This window comes from Engraulis encrasicolus, chromosome 20 (genome assembly GCF_034702125.1).
Source record: "Engraulis encrasicolus isolate BLACKSEA-1 chromosome 20, IST_EnEncr_1.0, whole genome shotgun sequence".
Classification (NCBI taxonomy): Eukaryota; Metazoa; Chordata; class Actinopteri; order Clupeiformes; family Engraulidae; genus Engraulis; species Engraulis encrasicolus.
The window spans coordinates 23,232,874-23,256,088 of record NC_085876.1 but is presented as its reverse complement, the minus strand read 5'-3'; the positions used below and the strand labels follow the sequence as shown (position 1 = coordinate 23,256,088).

General features: G+C 49.9%; 1 protein-coding gene across 3 annotated transcripts in view; it reads left to right on the top strand.

The window, feature by feature from the left end:
- prrc2a (proline-rich coiled-coil 2A) overlaps positions 1–22,228 on the top strand; it is a 23,317-nt gene extending 1,089 nt beyond the window's left edge. For 2 of the 3 annotated variants that reach the window (XM_063185612.1, XM_063185611.1), the window contains 16 exons: positions 1,605–1,756; positions 5,116–5,293; positions 7,215–7,329; positions 7,679–7,754; positions 7,931–8,074; positions 8,883–9,157; positions 9,753–9,835; positions 10,202–10,359; positions 11,352–11,454; positions 12,410–12,596; positions 13,298–13,390; positions 13,694–14,360; positions 14,968–15,266; positions 17,171–17,531; positions 18,156–18,390; positions 18,798–22,228. In XM_063185612.1, coding sequence (XP_063041682.1) covers positions 1,642–1,756; positions 5,116–5,293; positions 7,215–7,329; positions 7,679–7,754; positions 7,931–8,074; positions 8,883–9,157; positions 9,753–9,835; positions 10,202–10,359; positions 11,352–11,454; positions 12,410–12,596; positions 13,298–13,390; positions 13,694–14,360; positions 14,968–15,266; positions 17,171–17,531; positions 18,156–18,390; positions 18,798–22,095 — 6,387 coding nt within the window. In that variant the 5' untranslated portion in view covers positions 1,605–1,641 and the 3' untranslated portion in view covers positions 22,096–22,228. The remainder of the gene's footprint in view (positions 1–1,604; positions 1,757–5,115; positions 5,294–7,214; positions 7,330–7,678; positions 7,755–7,930; positions 8,075–8,882; positions 9,158–9,752; positions 9,836–10,201; positions 10,360–11,351; positions 11,455–12,409; positions 12,597–13,297; positions 13,391–13,693; positions 14,361–14,967; positions 15,267–17,170; positions 17,532–18,155; positions 18,391–18,797) is intronic. The other variant, XM_063185613.1, reaches the window with a different exon arrangement.
- Positions 22,229–23,215: the final 987 nt, after the last annotated feature.

The following is a 23,215-nucleotide window of genomic DNA, read 5'->3' as shown; positions in this document are numbered from 1 at the left end:
CCGATGTAACCACTTCCCGTGCCATTACATGTTGTCTCCAGGCAGTAAATTCCGAAGATGCATGCAATATTTTGAAACGTTAAGCAGCCCTCGTCCTCACGACGAAATATGGAGGCCGCATAGTGGTTGCTAGCTAGCTTCATTGCTAAATTGTTGCCTGCACAGACTGGCGAATTTAGCTCACTGGTTTGCGGGTTTGGCCACGCAGTTTATTTGACCTACATGCAGACTTGCGTGATAGAATGATTTGGGCTTTCAGTAAAGGATACATGTGGTTTTATGGCAACGTTATAGCGAGCATAACTGCCCAAGCCAGTTAGGGTTGGTCCTAGCCGAAGTCTACGGCTAATTTTACGCACTAGCTGCATTTTATTAGGTAACGATTGATTCAGTTGCATCCGGTAATAGAAAGAATTTAGCTTTGTGTTCCGATCGGCACGGCGTTGTGTTTTGATATCGACTTAGCCATTCCACTTTGACAGCTAGTGGATATAGTAAACGTCGGCCTCGTGAAAGGTTATGGCTAGCTAATGTTGGTTAGCTAATCTCTACGTAAATTGTGGTGCTGCTTGCCGGCCATCCCACGACCCAATTTCATAATCTCTTTGGTTAGTCCGTGTTCTCTAAGAATACGGCTTGTGGCAGATTGGGCATTTCAATTCGACTCGTCGTTGTTTTTGATGGCCGGAGGGATTTTACGTTTGTTTTGATGGCTGAACAAAATGGTACCTAACTGGTACCTATGCTCTGTATGCACATTGATGTACCCATGGGGTTACGCATCTGATGGAAACAAGTGCAGGAGTCTGTACCTCCCATCATGTAACGCCCTCCGATTGTGTAATAACCAGTGGTTAAAAGATTGCGGTGCGTTTTGATTCAGCGATATCTCAGTTTGTCTTTGGGGCTGCCCAGTTCGACCTCGACTGGAATATAACCACATTGTAGATTACAATGTAATGCCCTGCAATAATGATGTTTTTGTAATTTCGCATGGGATGTTTCATTGTGCCATGCTAAGACAGCCATATTCCTTTGGAGATGTGTTGCAATCCATAATAAATCGTTTCCCTACAGATATGATTGTACAGCGTTCATTTTTTATACCTGCCATCATGTCAAAGTTGAAATACTGATCACTGCTGGTATGATCTCCTCCTGTCATTTCACTGATTCACTGATGAAGATGGTAAACATGGCCCATTGCACTCTACTACAAACACTGTACTTCCATCACTAGATGCTTAGAGGAGGGAAAGCACTGTTATAAATCTGCAAGATGTCAGGTCCATTGATTTTATTGGCAGGCAGTAAAACATAGTCAGTGGTGGTGTTGCTATGGAGGCCACCCGCTCAGTTCAGGGCAGACGTAGAGGAACATCATTTATAATGGTCACCATGGCAACTACACTTCTTGCTGCCTTTCCCCCCCTCAACTGTTTTCCTTGTGAAATGGTGATTTTGAAACATAAGAGATCCTAATCTGACCAATGGTGATAAAGAGTTAGTTTGTGGTCTTGCTGTGTCTGCTGCTAAGCACTGTCTTGTTACACATATATGAAGTGTTTCAGTGGTGTTGAAACTCCTTTCACTTTCTGTTTCAGTCTCAGGGCTCACCATACTCAATGAGCGGACAGCGCAATGTCAGAGCGCTCTGGGCAAACGGCAAAGGGGAAGGATGGCAAAACCAAGTATGCATCTCTCAACCTGTTTGATACCTACAAAGGAAAGAGCCTTGAAACACAGAAGCCAGTTGGTAAGTCCTTGTGGGTTGCTTTACTCTCCTAGCTGGCCTGCCATGGTCACTCTATTGTTATGAGGGGTGAAAGGAAATGACAGGGGAAGTGGACTCCGGCTTCCTCCTGCCACATTAAACGTTTCACATCCTTTCTGCGCCTTTTTCCATCCACTAAGTCTATATATACTCTCCAGCATGGAATTCAGATAGCGAGGCTAACTATTCAAATTGATGCATCTTGTTGTGTTGTGCTCTGCTGGCTCTGAGGCAAATCATTCTCGGTGGAGATATAGATCAGATGTATGATAAGCATACAGTCAGTTTTGCTGCTTGTCTGCTGAGACTTTCTGTTCTTTCAGCTGATCTTCTGAAGATATCTGTCTATTTTGTTCGTAGCAGCTGTTTGTTTTTTGTGGGCAATTAATTGCATATATTGAGGCTAATCACATTGTCTGCTGAATTAAATTCCTCTGCTAATTAGGGCTGGGAATCTTTCCACATTTTCTGGATTGAGTTAATTCCGGTCCAGAAGATCACAATCCAATTCAATGTGCAATTTTATTCGATGTTGCTTTACCGGATTGTCACTCTAACCCATTTATGGCTAATTTTTTTTTTTTAAATGTCAAATGTCAACGGTGCTTATAAAAACCTTAATATCTCAGCCTCTGATGCCCATACAAACATGAAATATGAGAGAAACGTGGGAAAAGCGTGACCATGTCAAACCCCCTGCCATTAAACAGACTATTTATTAGCCTATAATAAACACAAATAATTCTGATATAAAATAACTTTCACGAAGACCATAAACTGTCAACATAATATCTCAGTAACGCTACTAGAGACACCTTCTAAATGTGTAAAACTGATTGTTTGTCAATATTGAATTACATGGTATTTTCTTGGGTCTGTGTTTTGTTGTAAATCCAGAACAGAAGAGAGCTGCATGACATGAGAATATAGTGCCTGTGTTCATCTGCGAAGGTCGATCCACAAAGTTTTGGATTGGACTTTTTGCACGTGAATCGATGTCTGATTTTGGGTTGATCTTTTGAACCCAGCCCTAATTCTAATTATGACTTATTACTTATTTATTTATTTTATGTCACTATCTTTTGTTGTGATCTTGACTGTGAATAGACAAAATTTCGGTGTGATGCGCAAGAGTTTATTCTTTGGTTATATTTCCCCTTATGTTTTTTTCTCAACTCAAATATAGCTTACTTGGATGTGATGGAAGAAATCACGTGTTGCTTTCAGAGCTGGATGTAGACTGGTTGTTCTGCTCAAAGCCAGGGTGTGGGTTGTAGTCAAGGCGCTACTTGAGGTTATGGGTTGTTTTCTGGCTGACTGGCCGGCAGCTATCTTAAGGGATATAATAAACTTGATTGGGCCCTCGGCTGAACCCTCTCTTGTTGCACGCCGATGACAGTGACCGACTTAATCCTCCAGCTCAAAGAGCTGAGCTGGAGAAACGAGGAAAGATGGATTCCGATACGCCAAAGAAAGAAACTGAGCTCATTCATGCTTGTTAGAGGAGTAAAGATGCTGCAGCGGCAGAGAAGGGGGTTTCAGAGGAATAAGGCATTATTCAAAGTAGGGATGGCGAAAAATGAAAAAAACTCTTAACCGGCTACTGAGACTCTTTAACCGGTGGTTAACCGGTAATCTTAAATTATACAACGTTCGCGTGCCTGATATGCACAGCACTGATTTTTTTTTTTTTTTCCCACATAAGCCTTTTTTTTTTTTGGCTGCACAGACAGGACCTGCCATGTCCAGCCACTGTTGCCAGATGGAAATTGCTGAATTATCGTTCTAAAACCTCAAAATTATCATTTCTTGGGGCTTTTTAGCAGGAAATTATTATTCTAATTATTGTTATTATTATTATTACAACCGATGGCAGAACATTTTAACCGGTTATCGTTGATCTGGTCGACTATCGGTTAACCGGTTACCGGTTAACATCCCCAATTCAAAGTCACGCCAGTACAGTCATGCAAATGGGGGGGTGGGTGGTCTGTTTCTTTGCCTTCTTGACTCCACTCTGCTCTCCTGTCCATCCTGGCTCCCTAAGTTGTGTCAGAGGTGCCTAAATATTGCTTGACGTTCTGTTTCAGGGCCACTGCTAGTTTACACATGCAGCTACGCAATAATATAATGCTAAAATATATAATGTTAATGGGCTTAGTTATCAAGGGCTTCCTGTCAGTTTCCAGGCCCAAGAACCATCCCAAATTTGTGTGCTCCCAGAATCCATCTTGGTGAAGCCACCCGGGCCAGGCGTCATGCAGAGCAGTGGTGTAGGGCTCGTCCTTAGACACACAGAGGTCCTCTTGTGACCAGGGAGCCTTCCCCTCCCTGCTAGGCCAGCACAGCTCCTCTCCATGCAGTCTTGTTTGATTTTACAGGAGGCTGGGACCAGTTGCAACCGCACTGCATTGCAAAATTGGTTGCTATGCTATTTTGCTTATGATAGTCTTTTGCAACTTGGTAGTACCTCATTTTCGCCCTACGGGCGCTCTCTTGTCTTCCATAAAGAAATCCTAAGAAGCAGGGGTGGAAGTTGCACACAGCTGTGCTGTGTAAGTGTTTTCAGCGTGAAGCTTAAGCTTTCATTTCTGTGGAGGGAAAGTAGACTTTCCTCACAAATTGTCCTTAGTTAGCGCAGCGAAGGGAGAGCGGATTGGGAAAATGGCCCCCATTTTGCTTCACTGTCTTTATCCTGTGGCTAGATGTGTGTAGCTGCTCCCCAGTGACATGCAGGCTAGTATAGACCTTCCTCACCATTCTCCTCAATGGCCTTGTCTCTGCACTGCAAGGGGAAGAATCGGAAATGGCTTCCATTCTGTGCCAGTGTCTCTGTGCTGAGGGTAGATCCCTTTAGCCAGTGGAACAGAAGCACAGTAGCAGCTTTTAGTCAGACCTGAGCTAAGCTATCTCGTTTCTCCTGCTGACATTTTCTATGGAGCCTCCTGGTTTCTCTCTCTCTCTCTCTCTCTCTCTCTCTCTCTCTCTCTCTCTCTCTCTCTCTCTCTCTCTCTCTCTCTCTCTCTCTCTATGCGTCTGCTCTTTGCAGGCCCACACGGATCATGTTGCAGCACTACTTTACTTTCTGTGCTATTGAGACGCTCCCTCGCTATCTCTACCTCTCTCTCTCTCTCTTGCTTCCATGCTATCCTTCTGATCATCTGTTCATCTTTCTCTTTCTTTCTGTCTGTCACCCCCTTCTCTAATCCTCTTTATCCATCCCTGTTTCTCTTCTCTTTCCCTAAATTATGTTCTCCCTCTTTGTCTAATTTTCTCTCTTTCTCCTCTCTTATCTGTGTCTAATTGTCTCTCTCTTGCCTCTCTCCTCCCTCTGCCTCTAGTTGCCCCTCGTCATGGCTTGCAGTCTCTTGGTAAAGTGTCCTCCGCGCGGCGCATGCCTCCCCCTGCCAACCTGCCCAGTCTAAAGGCGGAGAACAAAGGCAACGACCCCAACGTCTCGCTCGTTCCCAAAGACGGTACAGGATGGGCAAGCAAGCAGGATCCAGCAGACCCAAAGAGGTGAGCACTTCCTTCCACACGTCCGCCTTCCCCTTCCTGGCATAATAAAAAGCTCCTCCATGTCATTTATCTGCACAGTATGGTCAGAGGTCTTATAGACAGAGATCATTTTAGTTATTTTCCGGTATCCACTTTATGTCGGGTGAATGCCCCTTTAGGAGACCTTCGGTTAGGAGACCTTCGGAGTAGGGCCCGACCGATATGTTTTTTTTCAGGGCCGATACTGATACCGATATTTATGGAAATGGGAGGCCGATAACCGATGTGCAAACGATATATAGAAATATTGTTCATAATAAAATGTAATGAAATATAAATTATTATTATATATACACATGTAATTAGTTATAAAAATGAACTCTCATGGACTCAAAGTGGGGAGAGCAGAATAGAAGATGCATTTAGAATGAAACGACTGAAAAACTGGTCGTGAAAGTTATACAAACTTATGGATGGAAATTTCTTGAAAGTATGGCCGATACCGACATCCCAAAAATGCTAAATATCGGCCCGATATATCGGTGGGGCCAATATATCGGTCGGGCCTTACTTCGGAGTCCTGAGGTTGAGAATAAATGAAGTCCCCTTAGTGCTGTAGATGGTGGTAGCGCACTTCTTGTGCAAACACCTCAAAAATAGAAGAAGAAAGAGGGGACAACGCCCCCTTAGGAGACCCAACTTGAGCACACCTTTTTGCATTGGGTGGGCGTGTTTTGAATCCTCTTTATTAATTCAACCTCTTTGGTACGGTTGTACACATCTAAAGTGCCATGCAGAGTGACTCTGCCTTATGCAGTGATGCTGAGAACAGCTTCTCGAGGCACACACAAAGACCAACATGTTCCCACCTGTGGTGTAAATGTTAGGCATTATCTTCAATGCACATATGTAGCTGAACCTAACATGAATGACAATACATCAGAGTAATGACCTATCTACGTTTGTCAGTTGGGAGTGGACCAGTAATGCACAGGAGAAGTCCTGCGTATGTCCAACTGTTACATCCCTCACAGTGGGGATGAAATTACACAAATGGTGATTGCCAAGATCCTCGTTTAATGTCCTTATCTCAGCATGATGCTTGGAGAGTGTTATTGAGCGGCAGGATGATGAATGTCTGCCGATTTGTTGTCCTAAAACTTTGATCAGGAGTGCCTTAATCAGGTTACTCAGTGGAGAGAGGGAGAGTGAGAAGCAGCAGAGACTAGGAGAGTCCGTCACTCAACTCTCACGTTCACTCTCACTCACACACTCTCACTTTCTCTCTCCCTCTCCCTCACTCACTTTCTTTCTATCTTTCTCTCTCTCTGATGTATGATGTATTGCATGTCAGACTGCCGGTTGATAAAAGCGTCCATTAGGAGCTGTGGTCGGTGGTGTCTGATCTAATTGCTGTTAGTGGGGGGGGTGGGGGTCTGACTTCACTGTGTGTTTCCTTAATCTCATAACAGCACCACTATCACTGTTTCACTTACTTTATCCTCTTTCCACTCCCCATCTCTCTCTCTCTCTCTCTCTCTCTCTCTCTCTCTCTCTGTCTCCCCCCCCCGTCTTTTCTTTCCATGTCGCCATCTTTCCCTCCCTCCATCCCTTCCTCACTTGCTCTCAATCAACTCCCCCCTCTTCACCCCCTCTTTCTCTCCATCTCATCTCTACTCTGCTGTGCTCTCCTCTGCTCTTCTCCCCGTCTCTGTCCCCTCCACTCTTTTCCCTCATTTTCTCCCCTCCCCCTCTCTCCACTGCTTTCCTCTGCTCTCCTACTCACCCTTCCTCCCTCCCTCCCTCCCTCTCTCTCTCTCTCTCTCTCTCTCTCTCTCTCTCTCTCTCTCTCTCTCTCTCTCTCTCTCTCTCTCTCTCTCTCTCTCTCTCTCTCTCCTGCTCTCCTCTTCCTTGTTGTGCTCTCCTCTCTCCCCCTCCTCAGTACCGATGCATTGTCGGCACAGCAGCCGGAGTCGCAGCAGCTTGTGGATTCACAGACGCCTGCAGTGAGCCAGCCGAGAACCCCACCAATCCAAGAGGTGCCCACCAACCAAGAGGTCACTACCACATTTTCACCCTCTACTGCCTGTTACTGTATTATATACCATCAATATAATATTCTGAAATGGGTTTCAACATTCGTTTGCACCAGAAGTGTGTTAATATCTGGTTTCAGAAAGTAAAATTCCTGCCATACAGTGTTGGCCTTGATCGAGTAGCCTATCTGGCAGGTTTTTCACTGACCAAACCTAGGATTGACACCTGATGTGTGTGTACTATAATCTATTCTCAATAGTCATAATGGTCGATTTAAAAAAAAAAAAATTATTAAAAAATAAATAAATTGAAGACATATCTTTAACTGAGTTTTTTTATCATGTGTGTATGTGTGTGTATGTGTTGCAGGTCCCAGTTACAGCTTTGGGCGCAGGGGCAAGGTCCTGGGCTCAGGCCAGTGTTACACTTGGAGCACAAGGAGATGGTGAGTGAGGAAGACCATGCCGCACAATGACACACAATGACTGCCTTTCTTGTAAATCACATCACACTACACACGACTTGCGCAAGACAACACTTCAATCTAATGGACCTTGAGGGTTGTCTGATGCCTTTATATGCACTTCATAAGTCCAGTGTTAATCCCTCGTGCTGTTGCAGGTGGAAAGGGATCAAACCAACTGTCGCCATTCTCTCGCGAGGAATTTCCCACCCTGCAGGCGGCTGGCGACCAGGACAGAGCTGGCAGAGAACAGGCCACTGCAGATCAGTTGTATGGGCCCGGACCAAGCCTCCGCCCCCAGAGTAAGTAATACACACATAGAGACATGTAGCGCGCGCATGCGCGCGTAGTGTACTGTACACATGCTAAACATACAATCACTGGCCACTTTATTATGTAGAGGTGCACCGAAAATTCGGCCGCAGAAAAAATTCGGCCAAAAACACAAAAAAAGACACTCGGCTTTCGGCCGAAACTCAATTTAGTGGCGGAATCGGAGGCCAAATAGAAAATGAATTGAAAATGGGCGGTAACTAAGCTAATTTCAGTTCTACTCTTACATTTGAAGACTTCAAATACACATTTATTTTCTTTCAAAATCATGTCAACAGATTTATTGTAACCCGTAATATATAAAAATAGTGAAGAATCCTACTTTTGATAACTTTTGACTGAATTGTAACGTTTCGGTATTCGGCCAAGAGATTAATTATTATTCGGTTTCGGCCACAAATTTTCATTTCGGTGCACCTCTATTAGGTACACCTTCCTAGTATGGGTCGGACCCCCTTTTGCCTTCAGAATTGCCCGCAGCAATACTCATGTAGGCCATGGCATTGCAACAGTGCTCAAATGTTACTAAGGTGATTGGCTGATTACAAATTTGCGTCAGTGAGCAGTTGAACAGATGTGCCGAATATACACAAAGAACAGTTATATGGGCCCTGAACAAGTCTCGGCCTCCCAGAGTCAGCATGCACGCTCAACATATACAAGCATACTGTATCTAAACCTCTCACATCTTACTTCATTTCAATTACTTAGACGTTCAGTGCATCCCTCTCTGACTTACTGCCTCTTGTTGCCCTTTCCCTCTTCCTTGTGCTGCAGATGTGATGAGTTGGCGGGATGGTGGGGGCCGAGCACTGGCGCCCACCTCGGGCGGGGAGGGTGGCCTGGTGGCGGAGGGTGGCCCTGGCCCCGGCCCCGGGGTAGCCCTGCTGATGGAGGGGCCAGGTGGGCTCCAGCCGCCCCTGCAGCCGCCCAACCCCTCGGCCCTTGGGCCGCCTAGGAACCCCGCCGCAGGCCCCGGCCTGCCACTCCCACAGCCCCCCGTTGGACCCCAGTTCAACCCTGCCGCCTACCGCGGAATCATACCTCCCTTCGTAAGTGCTGTGACTTGAAATGTTGGTTCTTGTCACTTTATTTGTTTATTTATTTGAAGGGGAAGTGTATGCAGGGTTCCCACTGGTGCTTGAATTCCTTGAAAATGCTTGAATTTCAATTAAGTGTTTTCAAGGTTGTGAAAATGCTTGCATTTGTGGTGAAGTGCTTGAAAATGTTTTACATTTTTGTCAAGTCAAACTCGGTAAGCCAAATAATACAAGTAAATGGTTCAGGTACATACAAATTCTGAGGGAGTGAGATTGTCAGATGGGATTTGCCATTCGACACCCTAAAATTGATTAGAATGCAGGAAACTGCATCTTAAAACCTATCAAAGGTGCTGGAAAACTGAAAATTTGGTGCTTGAAGGTGCTTGAAAAGTGCCTGAATTTGTTCATGATAAATGTGTGGGAACCCTGTGTATGGCTTTGGTTGAAAAAAAAATATGGCTTTATCTGACTAAATTTGTTCAATTGACTGTAAGTGCAGCGAGACCTATTTAGAGTAAATTATTGATGGTCCTGTTTGTCTACTGCTTAGTTTACCTATTTGTATTTACCTGTTGATTGTGTGTGTGTGTGTGTGTTCCCTCAGATGTACCCACCGTACCTGCCCTTCTCACCTCCATACGGCCCCCAGGGGCCCTACAGGTACCCGCAGCCCAACGAGGCCCACAGGTACGCATGCTACTCTACCACATCACATTCATCTTAGATCCTACTGCACTGAAGTCTACAGCTGCAGATGACAAAAGTTGACATTGTAAATGCCTGATCCAGAAAGCCATAGCCTGGACACACTTGCTTGTATTCAGTGTATTTACCAGAGTAGTCTTGTTGAAGATGTAAAGAGAAGGCGTATGACTGCTGTCAATGAGTTACTGTTGCAAGATATTTTAACACTTCACACTTTAGATTGTCTTTTGCCTTAAGACATGTAAAGAACTTTCAAACAGTTAGATATAATGAACGTAATACATATATTGTAACACTTGCCCTCCTTCATGTTCCATTTTTCATTGTGTCAATCTGTGCGCTGTGCAGGTTCTCTCGTCCAGGAGGCGGTCCGGGCCCCGAGGGGCGGCCCCCAGGAGGGCCCCGTGGGGGAGGGGAGGTGGTGAAGCGGCCCTCCATCCTCAAGCAGGACGACCTGAAGGAGCTCGACGAGCTGGACCACCAGGACGGAGACGAGGGCTGGGCAGGTGAGGAGACCAGAGGGGTGTGCGTGTGCGTGTGTGTGTGTGTGCCAATCACATGGTGGCAACTTGATGCATTTATGCATGTAGACATGGTCGAGATCATCTGATGCAGTTGAAACCGAGCATCATAATGGGGAAGAAAGGTGATTTAAATTACTTTGAACATGGCATGGCTGTTGGTGCCGAAAGGGCTTGATTCAATTTTTTTCAGAAAATACTGATCTACTGGGATATTCACACAACCATCTCTAGAGTTCGAACGGTTCGAAAAAGAGAAAATATTACAGGTAGCGGTTCTTTGGGCAAAAATGCCTTGTTTATGGCAGAGGTCAGAGGAGAATGAAATCAAATTCGCTTAACATACCAATGTTTCTGTGATGATGTGGTGTGTAGCTGAACACCTGGAAAATGTCCCCTCTCCATTGATGCGTCCTCAGCTTTGAACTTGTGTAGTTCTTGGCATTTCTGAGGAACGTGCAGCTTATTTGCTGTGACTCATTGACCATCTTGTTTTGCCTGGGAAGACTTATGAGCTCAGCTTTTCACTCTGTGCTCCACCGTGTCTCTTTTGTGTGTGTGTGTGAGTGGGAGAGGGAGAGGGAGAGAGAGAGACGTAGTTTGATGAATTAGCGGAAAAAAGGCCTGCAAGCAGGGCTGCATAACTCCCCAAGGTGATCATCTATGCAGAGAGAAAGCGAGAGAGAGAAAGAGACGTAGGGGGGGTAGAGAGTGTAACACACACTGCAGAGGATGAGCACACACCAGCATATCTGAGTTTTATACTTTGGAGAGTTTGGATGAGTTGAAAGGCAGCGTTTTAATTGAATTCTTGAAAGAGGGGGGGGGGGGGGGCAAGAGGAGAAGAAACCTCAGTATCAGCAGACTGTGTGTCAGCAAAAACCCGTCTGAGACACGCAACACTGTCTGACACACACACACACACACACACACACACAGTCTGCCCGTCCCGCTCACGTGTCCGCTTGTGCTGGCAGGAGCTCACGAGGAGATTGACTACTCGGCCAAGCTGAAGTTCAGTGACGACGAAGGAGAAGAGGACGGAGAGGAGGAGAGGAGCGACAGCAAGAATGGCACTCGGTAAGACAGAGCAAGGGTGTGTGTGTGAGAGAGCGAGAACATTGAGAAGGAGTGAGAGAGAGAGGGTGTGTGTGTGTGTGTGTGTTTGTTTGTGGTGGTACTGAGTGAGTAAAGGAGAAGATTGTGTGTGTGTGTGTGTGTGTGTGTGTGTGTGTGTGTGTGTGTGTGTGTGTGTGTGTGTGTGTGTGTGTGTGTGTGTGTGTGTGTGTGTGACAGAGCAGGGGATGCTGACTAATGAGGTGCCCCTGTGGCATGTGGCAGTGTTGGCATGAGGTCACAAGTTCATCCCAGAGATGCACATTTGCTGCAAAAATATGCTGACGGGCCTGTGGTGGGCGAGAAAAAAAAAACAGAACAGGAACACTGTATGAAAAATGTGCTGAAATGTTGCTATGTGGTCTTGTCACCCTAATCAGTTACTTTGTCCATCCAAAGTGCGAAGCCATGATCTGGTGTACAGTATTGTAAAGGAGAAATGAGAAATGTCTTGCGTTCTCCATTTTAAACCTGAAAGCAATAACCCATTGTTTGGAATAACTCGTTTAGCTTAGACTACAGCATTGCTAATACATTGTGATGTAACACCTGTTCACATCCAACAATCACTGCAGAGATTCACTTGTATGAACTGTAGGGTTGACCTAGAAGCTGAAAAGGAAAAGCTGAACTGGGCCACATCGATGTTTCATTTTTAGTCACTTGCACGCGACCCTTTATGGCATCATGCCATAAGGTGGTTCTGTCAGAAACTGGTTTGCCACCCCCTGTGCCCATGAGTCGATAGCAAAGATTCTGAATGTGGTAACCCAGCTATGAATATTGACCTGAGGTCTATGGCTTAGAACCTTCCGTCGTATTGATTCCGGAATAAACTCCTGATGGTGGTCGTCTCCTCATCAATCGTTTCTGTCGTTAGTGCCTTCACTGATGTCTCCATGTCTCTCTCATCCCTCAGTGAGCTGCCACCACGTGCTCAGGATGGACCCGGCCCGGTGTCCCGCTCGCGTGCGTCTGACAGCGGAGGGGACTCCCGCCGTACCCCACCGGCCCCTGCCACAGACAGCCCCACGCCCCCCTCCAGCAAGCCAGGCTGGGCCGAGGAGGGATCGGGCACCTGGCCCAGGCAAGCGGCACCCTATCAGGTACAGACGTTGGTGCGTGCGTGCAGAAGACTTGATCTTGTATGTAAGATTGGATGCGTGTTCACACCTAATGGGCATGCATTGGATTAAATCTCTGTGTATATGTGGAAGGGATTATTTTTTTCCTAAAGCAGAGCACCTGTTAAAAAACTTCAGTTAGACTGAGTGTTTCAACAACTGAATGCAGTGCCGAGAAGTGGTGGAGACCTGTACTGTTGAGTCGTTTTCAAGCTTATGATATTTAAGGTCCCCAGCAGGTAGGAATGTTTATTCTCTCTACTGGGTGGACATTTCAAGAAAAATGTAAAAGTGATAAACCGGGCCAAGTTAACCTACAAGAAGTGGAAAATCGGCTAGTAGAGATAGCCTATATGGTGTCACTGTGGTAAGAGACAAAAAAAGCTCCCGGACAGTGTGCAGGACCTTTTTTTTGTCCCTACGTTGGTGACCCAGTGGTTCCACTCTTACGCACCTGGCAAAAGGAGGTGTGCAAGCATTCTAAAAATAGTCACTGTGGTAACAAAATAAGTTGACCTCTACTTCACGGTTAACTTAACTGGGTTTACTACTGAGCCAGGTTGAAGGAATACTCCCCTGGGCTAACAGACCAGCACAGCAGCAACAGCAGAGCAGAGCAGCATAGAGTAGTGCGCCCCGCCCTCCCCCAACTGCGGCTGATGGTATTGTGTGCGTGTGTGCAGGGCCGTAGGTCTGGACTGGGTGGCCCTCGGGAGCAGCACTCCCCCCCACCAGGGCCTCTCCTCGGACAGGGGCCCTACTCCTTCTACCGACAGGTACATGGGGCTGTCATCTGTCAGTCAATCAATGACGTCAGTCAACCAGTCAATCTCGCTGTCCAGCCTCGTCCATATACATCGGCACCCATTTTGTCTCACCAAAAAAGCATGCGTTTGCCCTCCTCCCATCTCTATATTATCCAGCCCACTCTACCCATCCAAAGCATGATGGCGCATACTTTGTCTCCATGTGTTACTACATGTCCTTGTCTCTCCATGGTCTTTCATTATTGAATGACCTTCACAACGACCTTGTCTGCACATGTCCTTAAATCCTCCAATGATTCTCCCATCCTTTAGGAGCGCTCGTCCAACCAGACCGGCCCTCAGAACTCCGGCCCCTTGTTGGCATCGCAGAAGCCCCCGGGGCCGGGGCCTCACCAGGGCAGTGGTGGTGGTGGTGGGGGTGGTGGGGGTCCGACCCCTCCGCCCCCCTCGGCAGGCCTTCTCCCCCAGCCAACGGCACCAGGCGGCGGGGGTGGTCAAGGTCAAGGCGGAGAGGACGAGGATGAGACGTGGCGTCAGCGGCGTAAGCAGTCGTCGACGGAGATCTCTGCAGCCGTGGAGCGCGCCCGGCGCCGCCGGGAGGAAGAGGAGCGCCGCATGGAGGAAGAGAGGCGGGCGGCCTGCGCTGAGAAGCTCAAGCGCCTGGACCTGAAGCATCAGCAGCAGCAGCAGAACCAGGGCGGCTCTGCAGCACCATCCTCCACCTCCACCACAACCGCCGCCACCAGGCCAGACGGGTCAGCCCCGTCCCCGGCCGTCTCTGTGGCGTCGGCCAGCAGCCCCAGCCCCTCGCTGTCGGCCTCTGCCTCCTCGCCCAACGTCAGCCAGCCCCCATCGCCCTGCGTGGACCCAGAGGAGCCGCCGCTGTCTGCCATGGCTCAGGCTCAGGCTCAGGCCAGCACCACTGCCGCCAGCAACCGGCAGAGGGCCGGCAGCAACAGCAGCTATGACTCCAACACAGGTACAGTACCACATACAGTGTACATGTCAATATAATGTGTATGATAAAGTCAGGGTATGGCCCTATTTTGAAAAAAGTATTATATTGATTACGGTTTCACAACAATACTACCTAAAATAACCAGTAGTGCTTCGAAAAATATATTTTATTTCTGCGTAACATGGACAATATCATGTAGAGGTGCACCGAAATTAAAATTTGTGGCCGAAACCGAATAATAACTATTCAATCACTATTTTAAAATATTGCTTAAATCTACGGCTTACAATAAATGTTTTAGATATGTTTTTGAAAGAAAATAAATGTATTTGAAGACTTCAAATGTTAGAGTAGAACTGAAATTAGTTTAATTAATGCCCATTTTCAATTCATTTTCTATTCGGCCTCCGATTCGGCCACTCAATTGGCTTTCGGCCGAAAACCGAAACTGTCTTTTTTTGCGTTTTCGGACGAATATTTTCTGCGGCCGAATTTTCGGTGCACCTCTAATATCAAGGGGAAAAGTTGTAATGTAGTAATGTACTGTGTTGTACATGTGAAGTGTCCAATGAAACTGTGTTATGAACTGTTTGTAGTAATGCCCCATGATGCTCCATGTCCCCTCCAGAGAGCCAGCAGGGAGCTCCCCTACCAGGCCCTCCACAGCAGCAGCAGCCACCACCGCCGCAGCAGCAGCAGTTGCCCCCGCAGAAGCTCCTGGAGCCCCCAGGGCCTGGGGAGGGCAAAGAGGACACCCTGGGTGTGCCTCACGTCCGCAGTGGAAGAGGAGGCGGAGGAGGAGGAGAGGATGTTGGGAAGATGGAGGTGGTGGTTGGAGGCACCGGTCGACAGCCTAGTGGACCTCCCGGTCAGGGCTACTCCAAATACCAGAAGTCTCTGCCACCCCGCTTCCAGAGGCAACAGCAGGTATAGCGTACATGCATGCATTGTACATTCACACACATGCATGCATAAACACAGACATACTTTCAGATTACAGTATTTATAGCATATAGTTTATTATACAGATGCACACACTCACAGCACTGGTCCCCTGACATTTAATAAATACATCTCCCCTTTTCTTCAGAATCGGGTCCTAATGTTTTAGTTATATAAACATTTTATGTAACCCTTATGTAGATGAAGCCATATACCGGTAATACATATTCCATGTTTTCCATTTGCTGTGTCGATATACATGTATATTGTTCAAATTTGCCTTGCATTTTTGCCATCAATATTTGTTACACTACTGTTACCAGGAGTTATAGGTTCATTGTACAGACAGACATGCATAGAGCGACATGCATAAAATAAGTGAAGTCAACTTCAATTTAGCAGGACACACTGTGCTGTTAAGAACGGCAGGAAATGAGCAAGTTGCGTGCAGTCCTTGTGGGATTAGAAGGTGACCGCGGAATGGCACCTAAATCCGGGTCAGCGTCTGGTCAGCATCCAGGCTCAGTTCTCACGCATTCAGGATGCTCAGTCTACTTTCATGAGATGATGGAAAGGCAGAGGCAGAGAAAGGGTGGCGTCTGGGACTCTGGAGACTGCAGTCAGGAGCATTTGCTGAAGGCAGCCAGTGTTTTCATATACACCACAATTCATCATTCACTTAATGTTTCTATTTATACGACTCCCTGCATCCAAAATCGAATTTAGTAGGTGACAGGAATCGTTTTAAAGTCCCAGACGGAGGGGACGGGGCTTTTTGAATACAGACTTGTTTGGATGCTGCCCTGATGATGAAGACATCTATTTCCATAATGAAGACGAAGCATCCCTTCAGCTCTCCTTCGCCTCCTCCTCAATGGCTACTGTGGCTGCCATTACCGCTACCGCTTACTTACTGCTGCTGCATTGCAGATGGCTGTGGTGGCCAGGCAGGCTTCAGTGCGCTCGCTCGCTCGCTCGCTCGCTTTAATCTTCTGACATTAGCTGGGGGAGTTGCATAACCCTGTTGGCAAACAGAGCAGGAAAGCATGTTAACGGGACGCCGCGCGGAGAGGAGAGCTCCCAGTCCCTCCTGAATTATGCATGCCGGACATGCTGTCAGATTTGGTTTCTTCCTTTCCTCTGCTCTCTTTCTTTCCAAACGCCAGCAGCCAGCAGCAGGGTCGCTGATGGCTTTGGTCGAGCCCGGGACAAAGTCATATGAAAAGATCCCCACCCATCCATACAATGTAATGAGGAGGACCCAATTGTGTCCACCCCTCTCTCAGGGTTTGGGACAGCGCTACAAAAAAATCTTAGCCCTCAGTGTGTGTGTGTGTGTGTGTGGTTGGCTGGCTGGCTGGCTGTGGCTGGCTACAGGCCAAAATGCTAAAAATAAAAACTAATGACTGATGCATTTTCAGATACAGAATAATAAAGTTTATAAATGAGTGGCTTATTAAAGTTCACATTAAGCAAAAGTTTAATTTGCACCTCTGGGGTGTGTGCGTGGGTTTGTACACAAATGGAAAGGGTATTTAATAAAGGTTGCATTTCTGGCGGGTATGCTTCATCACACTTAACAGTCTGATAACGGGTGCAAGGCCCAAACATTTCCATTTGTAGTCCAGCACCCAAAATTAGGTGCAAATGTGGTGCTTAGTGTAAGCCAATGAAGCGCCTCCAGTTGTTTCCTCCAACCTTGTTTCCCTACCAAGAACCACAGAGCTGTTTTTTTGGGGGGTCTTTTCCATCTTCCAATATTCTAACCTTCTAACATATCAGTGTTATTCAAGCGTTACTTCATTTTCAAATATTCAATGTGTGTCTTTCAGTCACTCCCCCTCACTCTTGCCTTCTCCGCTTGTCCCTCTGTCCATCCATCTCCCCAGGAGCAGCTCCTGAAGCAGCAGCAGCAACAGCAGCAGTGGCAGCAGCAGCAGCAGCAACAGCAACAGCAACAGCAGCATAGCCAAGCTGCCCAGGGCCCTATGCAGTCCCAGCAGCAGCAGCAGCAGCAGGGGCCACAGCCTGGTGGTCCCCAGGGCCCCTCGCCAGGTACTGCACCCCAGGGAGGCCCCAAGCAGCAGGCCGGGCCCCAGCTCTACCCGCCTGGCACCATGGGCCGGCCCCCACCCCTGGCCATGAACTTTGACCCGCGCTGGATGATGATGGGTCCCTACATGGACCCCCGCATGATGCAGGGCCGCCCGCCGCCCATGGACTACTACCCGCCCACCATGCACCCCTCTGGTGAGTTTAGTTGGCACTCAATCTAAATGAAATATACCACGCACTGATGATGGCTTGATTGCTGAAACGCGTTTGCTGGTGGACATGGTGGTAATTTATAAATAAATAATGAGACGTATCTTGTGAGTGCAAATTTTTCTTCTCTAAGTTGATACCTTTTATCGCACACCCAAAGTCATTCATTTTTTCCAAGAAGTTGAGCGTGTCCTCTGACAAACTTGAAGACCACTCAATCTAAATGCACATTTACAAAAGCAGAGTTAATGTACAAAGCTTGTTTACGCACAAAAAAGCTACATATGTAACTGTTTGCAGATGTTCTGACTGACGTGATGTGTAAAAGAATGTAATGTATGAAAAGTTGTTTATGCTTGGACACATGATGAATGCATGGATGCATGTGAATTTTGGTGTGTATTTTCTCATGGGCAAAAGTTCAGTAGAAAATACATGCAAGTTGTAGTATGCAATGCCCAAAGAAATTATTAAAGTTTGTGGTGGATCAAAACGCAAGAGAAAAGCATGACTGGGGTACACATGTACCTCTGGATACCTGGGTGTATGTTTTGTTTGAGTGTTTTTTTTCCAACATGGCTACAACATGATCCCATCTGGTTATTGCAGGACTCATGACTCGAGAACGCTCAGACTCCGGCGGCTCTGGTTCGGACTCGTTTGACCGTCAGCAGCAGCAGCATGGGGGACCCCCTCATCCGCACCGCGGCACACCCCCCATGGACCCCAAGATGGCCTGGGGGCCCGAGGTGTTCCCTGGAGGAGGGGGCGAGGGCCGGGGCCTCAGCTCCCCGCACAGGCAGAAGCAGCCACACGAGGAGGAGGACATGAGCAAAGGGCCGCGGTAAGGAGCCACAATATATTCACAAACAACAGCTAGGATCCAACTCAATCTAGTACCTTCCCTCCTCTCCTTTTGCCTTGTGGCCTTGTGATGCGAGGCAGAACGAGGCAATATCTTGCACAATTAATTACGTGAAACACAAAGCGACCTAAAATGTTCAATAAAGTACTGAGCTACCATCACCTTGTGTTACATTACATAACCTACTTAACACTACATTAGATGGACACCATTAATGATTTTTGGCAATCAGAAGAGAATTACTACTACAATCTACTATTTTTATTACTGTGTAGATTTCCTTGTTTCTGGTTTTCTTGATTTCTGGTTAAATAATGGATAAATATTACCAGTCTGTGGTGATGAGCTATCCTCTTAACCTCCTCCTCTTCACCTGTTCTCCACAGCAGCGACACTCCTCCAGTGCGTGGGCGTGACGGGGGACCAGGTCCTTCTCTACAGCAGCAGCAGCCCGGCATGGCCCCCAACTCCCCCTCCGGCTCCTCCAACCAGACCCCCCCACCTGTGGGCTCCCAGGTGCCCCACCACCAGCCCTTCATGGGCGGCCGCGGCAACTACGCCGGCTTCCCCGATGGAGGAGCAAGGATGGCTGTCCACCAGCAGCAGAAAGGCGGAGGTGGAAGTGGGGGACCCCTGCACGGTTTCGGGGGCCACCAGGACGAGGGACCCAGAGGAGGGGGTCCACAGCAGCAGCAGCAAGGTCAGGGTCAGATTTGGGGAGCCCCTCACCCCCACTACGACCGTAACGGTCGGGCGGACCTCTCCCCTATGGAGAACAGCGGTCACATGCAGCAGCAGCAGCAGCATCACCATCACCCCGGCCACCACCCACACTTCTCACTCTACCCCCACAAGCAGGAGAACGGCCGTGGGGAGCGAGGAGACCGGGACAGGGGGGAGCGAGGCGGCGACCACAACAAGAAGAGCGACCCCTCGCCCCCTCTCCATCAGCCCTCCCTCTCCTCCTCCTGCTCCTCCTCGTCCTCGTCCTCCTCTGCCAGGGACCAGCTGGCCCATCCACAGGCCTCCCAGCAGCAGGACCACGATGCCGCCGCAGCTGCCGGCCACGTTGGAGGAGGCAGGAAAGGGGACAAGATGGCGCCTCACCACTCCCAATCCCAGCATGCTCCTCCACAGCAGCAGCAGCAGCAGCAGCACCACCACCCGAAGGCCGGCGGCCAGCGCGGCGGCCGTGATCACAAGACGGAGACGCAGTGGGGCCCTCGGCCCGGTAACAGCGCCCCTAGTGGTGGTGGCTCTTCGCAGCACGGCGGCAGGAAGGGGCCCGGTGGCCACACGGGGCCAGATGACTCTGCGAACCCGTCCGCCGATGGCAGCAAGGTATCCACCACGCAGCCAGGGGGCGGCAGTCTCAACAGGAGAGCCGGCCCCATCAAGCGGCCAGTGCAGAGGGACTGCAAGAGGGAGGGCGGAGAAGGCGACGGAGGAGAGAAGGGACCGGGCAAAGACAAGGACGGGCAAGATGGCGGCCAGGCCTCTGCCAAGCAGGACCCTGGCTTCCAGACCTCCAACTCCGGCAAAGATGACTCGGGCCCGGCCAACAAGTCCAGGAATGGAGGGAGGGACCGAGGCATGGCAGGAGGAGGGGGCGGCGGTGGCAAGGGTCCCAAAGACACAGACGGAGGCTCATCAGGAGGACCACCGCAGAACATCTCCTCTGCTGCCCCACCCTCCAGAAGGGACCGCGAGCGCTCTCACGAAGGCGTGGGCATGGGTCCCCGTGGAAGTCGAGCGCCGCGCACCCGAGGCGAGTTCTACGGCCGCGGTCGTGGCTACCGGGGCTCGTACGCGGGCAGCAGCGGTGGCGGCACCAGCAGGGGCCGAGCGGCCGGCAGGAGCAGCCGAGACTTCCGAGGAGGCGGCGGCGGCGGCGGCGGCTACCACCAAGAGTACAGCGGCAAGCACGATGGTGGACCATCGGGTGGCGGAAGACATGGCCCATCGCAGCACAACCCGGCGCGAGCCCGCAACCGCAGTGAGACGCGCAGCGAGGGCTCAGAGTACGAGGAGATCCCCAAGCGTCGGCGTCAGCGCGGCTCAGAGACGGGCAGCGAGAGCGGCGTTAGCGAGCACTCGGAGAAAGACGAGCAGCCGCCCCTGCCGCCATCCCAGCAGCAGCAGCGGAAAACAGGCGCCAAGAACGGGACCGGGCCAGACCACGCTGGATCCGGTGGACAGTCGTCCGGCCCTCCTCCCAGGGGCTCCCAATCCCGCGTCTTCACCCCTCGAGGAGTGCCCTCCAGACGGGGCCGAGGGGGCGGAGGCGCAGGGGGAGGCATGTACCGCAGCGGAGGTGGTGGTGGTGGTGGAGGAGGAGAACGAGGAGAACGAGAACGAGGTGGAGGCATGGGTCGGGACCATCGTTCGGGACCTGGCTCAGCCTCCTCTCACAGCTGGTCCTCAAAGTCCTCCGGCAGTGTACGCAAGCAGCAACAGCAGGGATCCACAAACCCCTCGCCCCCCAAGGACCCCAACCGGCCTGCCGGGGTTGGTGGCGGCGACAAGAAAGAGAAAGCTGGCGGAGAGCTCCAGACTCAAGCGGCAGCCACCAACCCCCAGTCAGGAGCCCCGGCCTCCGCAAACACCAACACCACCGGAGGACCGCCGCCGCCCGCGCAGGGCTCATTGGAAAACGGAAGCATCGGAGGAGGTCAAGCGCCCTCCTCCAACAACCCCCAAGCGCCCAACTCCACGGGCGCACCTCAGCCTCTTGTGGGCCAGGACGGGGGCCGTTCGTTTGGGCCGCGGAGCTTCGAGAGACCCCCCAGGCGGCGCCGGCACGGTCGCACCCAGCACCAGCAGGACAAGCCACCACGCTTCCGCCGGCTTAAGGAGCGCGAGAACGCAGCGCGCATCAACGGCAGCGGAGGCCCTCCGCACCGCTCCAACTCGCCTGCCGAGGTCGACGGGAACCACGGCAACGCAGCCCTGCCCAACAACAGCGGCGGCAACCACAACAGCAACTCCACGCCGAGCGGCAACAGTAACAGCGGCCACGTCGGGAGTGGCGGAGCGAACATGAACAGCCACGGCCACCACCACCACTACAGCCAGAGCAACAGCAACGCGTCCTCCCAGAGCCACGCGCAGCAGCAGCAGCAGCACCGGCACAACAACCACAACACGGCCGGCAGCGGCGCCAAGTCCCCCGACGTCTCCAACCAGAACTCCGACCACGCCAACGAGGAGTGGGAGACGGCCAGCGAGAGCAGCGACTTCACAGAGTTCCGCGAGCGCGACGGAGGAGACCGAGGAGGCGAACAACAGCGAGGAGGCAATGTGGGAGGAGAGCGCGGAGGAGGCGGCAACAACAAGTCGTACTCCTCGCACCACCACCACCACCCCCCTTCGCACCACCCACACCACCACCCAGGCTCGGGCCGAGGAGGAGGAGGAGGAGGAGGAGGAGGAGGTGGGGGAGGAGGAGAGCGGGAGCTGTCAGCCAAAGAGGCGGCCGGCAACAAGAGGAGCTTCTCCAGCCAGAGGCCCGGCATGGAGCGCCAGAACCGGCGGGTGGGGGGCGGGGGTGGCGGAGGGGGGCGAGGCCCCCGGGGCCCGCCCGGAGGTGGGGGTGGTGTAGGCGGAGGAGGAGGGGCAGGGAACGGAGGCTCCAATCGGGGAGAGAAGAGGGGCAACTGGCCCTCTCCTAAAAACAGGAAGTAATTTTTGTCTTTGGTTTGTGCTTTTTTTTTTTTTTGAAACATTTCAAACACATTCTGTGTGTCTCTCACCTTCGTGTCCACATTTCTTGATCTCTGTCTCCATCAAACTTGTTTTGTTTTCCGTTAAGTATTTTTCTTTTTTAAAAATCTTAACCCTAACATTGCTAGCACATTATTGTACAATATCCAGTGACAGAGGCCGTGTACGCATTCATTTTTGCCTCTCCCCCTTTCTCTCTCTTCTCTCTCTCTGTGCTTTCTATCTTCTAGTTAAGCCCACCCCCCCTTTTGTAAGCCCAGGCTCCGATCTCCCCCCTACCCTCTAGCCTGCTGTCTCCCTGTCTCATTAGACTTTACAGACACTTCATTTTAAAACTCAAAGGCATCTGTTGACTGAAGCTACACAACACACAAATAAATATGCTCAACACATGGGGATCCACAGTCCAGTCGCACGTTTGCATTTACAAGCACAAGATTGCATTGACCCTGCCCCCCCTTCCATGATGTGACGCGACGCGACGCGACGCGACGTGAGAGAGCAGAGTTATCTGCATGAGGCTGGGGGAAGCTTGGCTCAGATGCCCATTCACAGGGCCAAGGTCCATGATGTACTTTTGTATTGTTACCGTAATTGGGGGGGGCACTGAGGAGGTGTTGGTCATGAGGACCAGCTGGGAGGGGGGGGGGGGGGGGGGGGGGGGGGGGGGGGGGGGCAGACCAGATGAAATTACTTTACAGGAGGTGGCTGGGAAGTGGAGGTTACTGTTTTATTGTGAACAATTGTATATTTTGTTTATCTCTCCCCATGTTTGTTGGGTTAACCCCCTCTCTCCCCACTTATCCTCTCCACTTCCCATGTTCATTGTTCGTTTTTCCTTTTTCACCCTTAAAAGAGTGAGGGCTGTGTACTTATTTTCTCCTTCATTTTCTGCAAGGCAGATCATTAATTAAAAATACCTTTTATACAACCCGGCCCTTCCTCGCTGTTATTTTTTCAGTTTTTAGTGTTTGTTTTTTGTTGAAAGGTCTTGCAAAACCAAGTACATCATAACTTACTGTGACTACCAAGCAGCCCCACACAAAAAAACCTACTGCTCACTCCACTCCCCACTCAAACT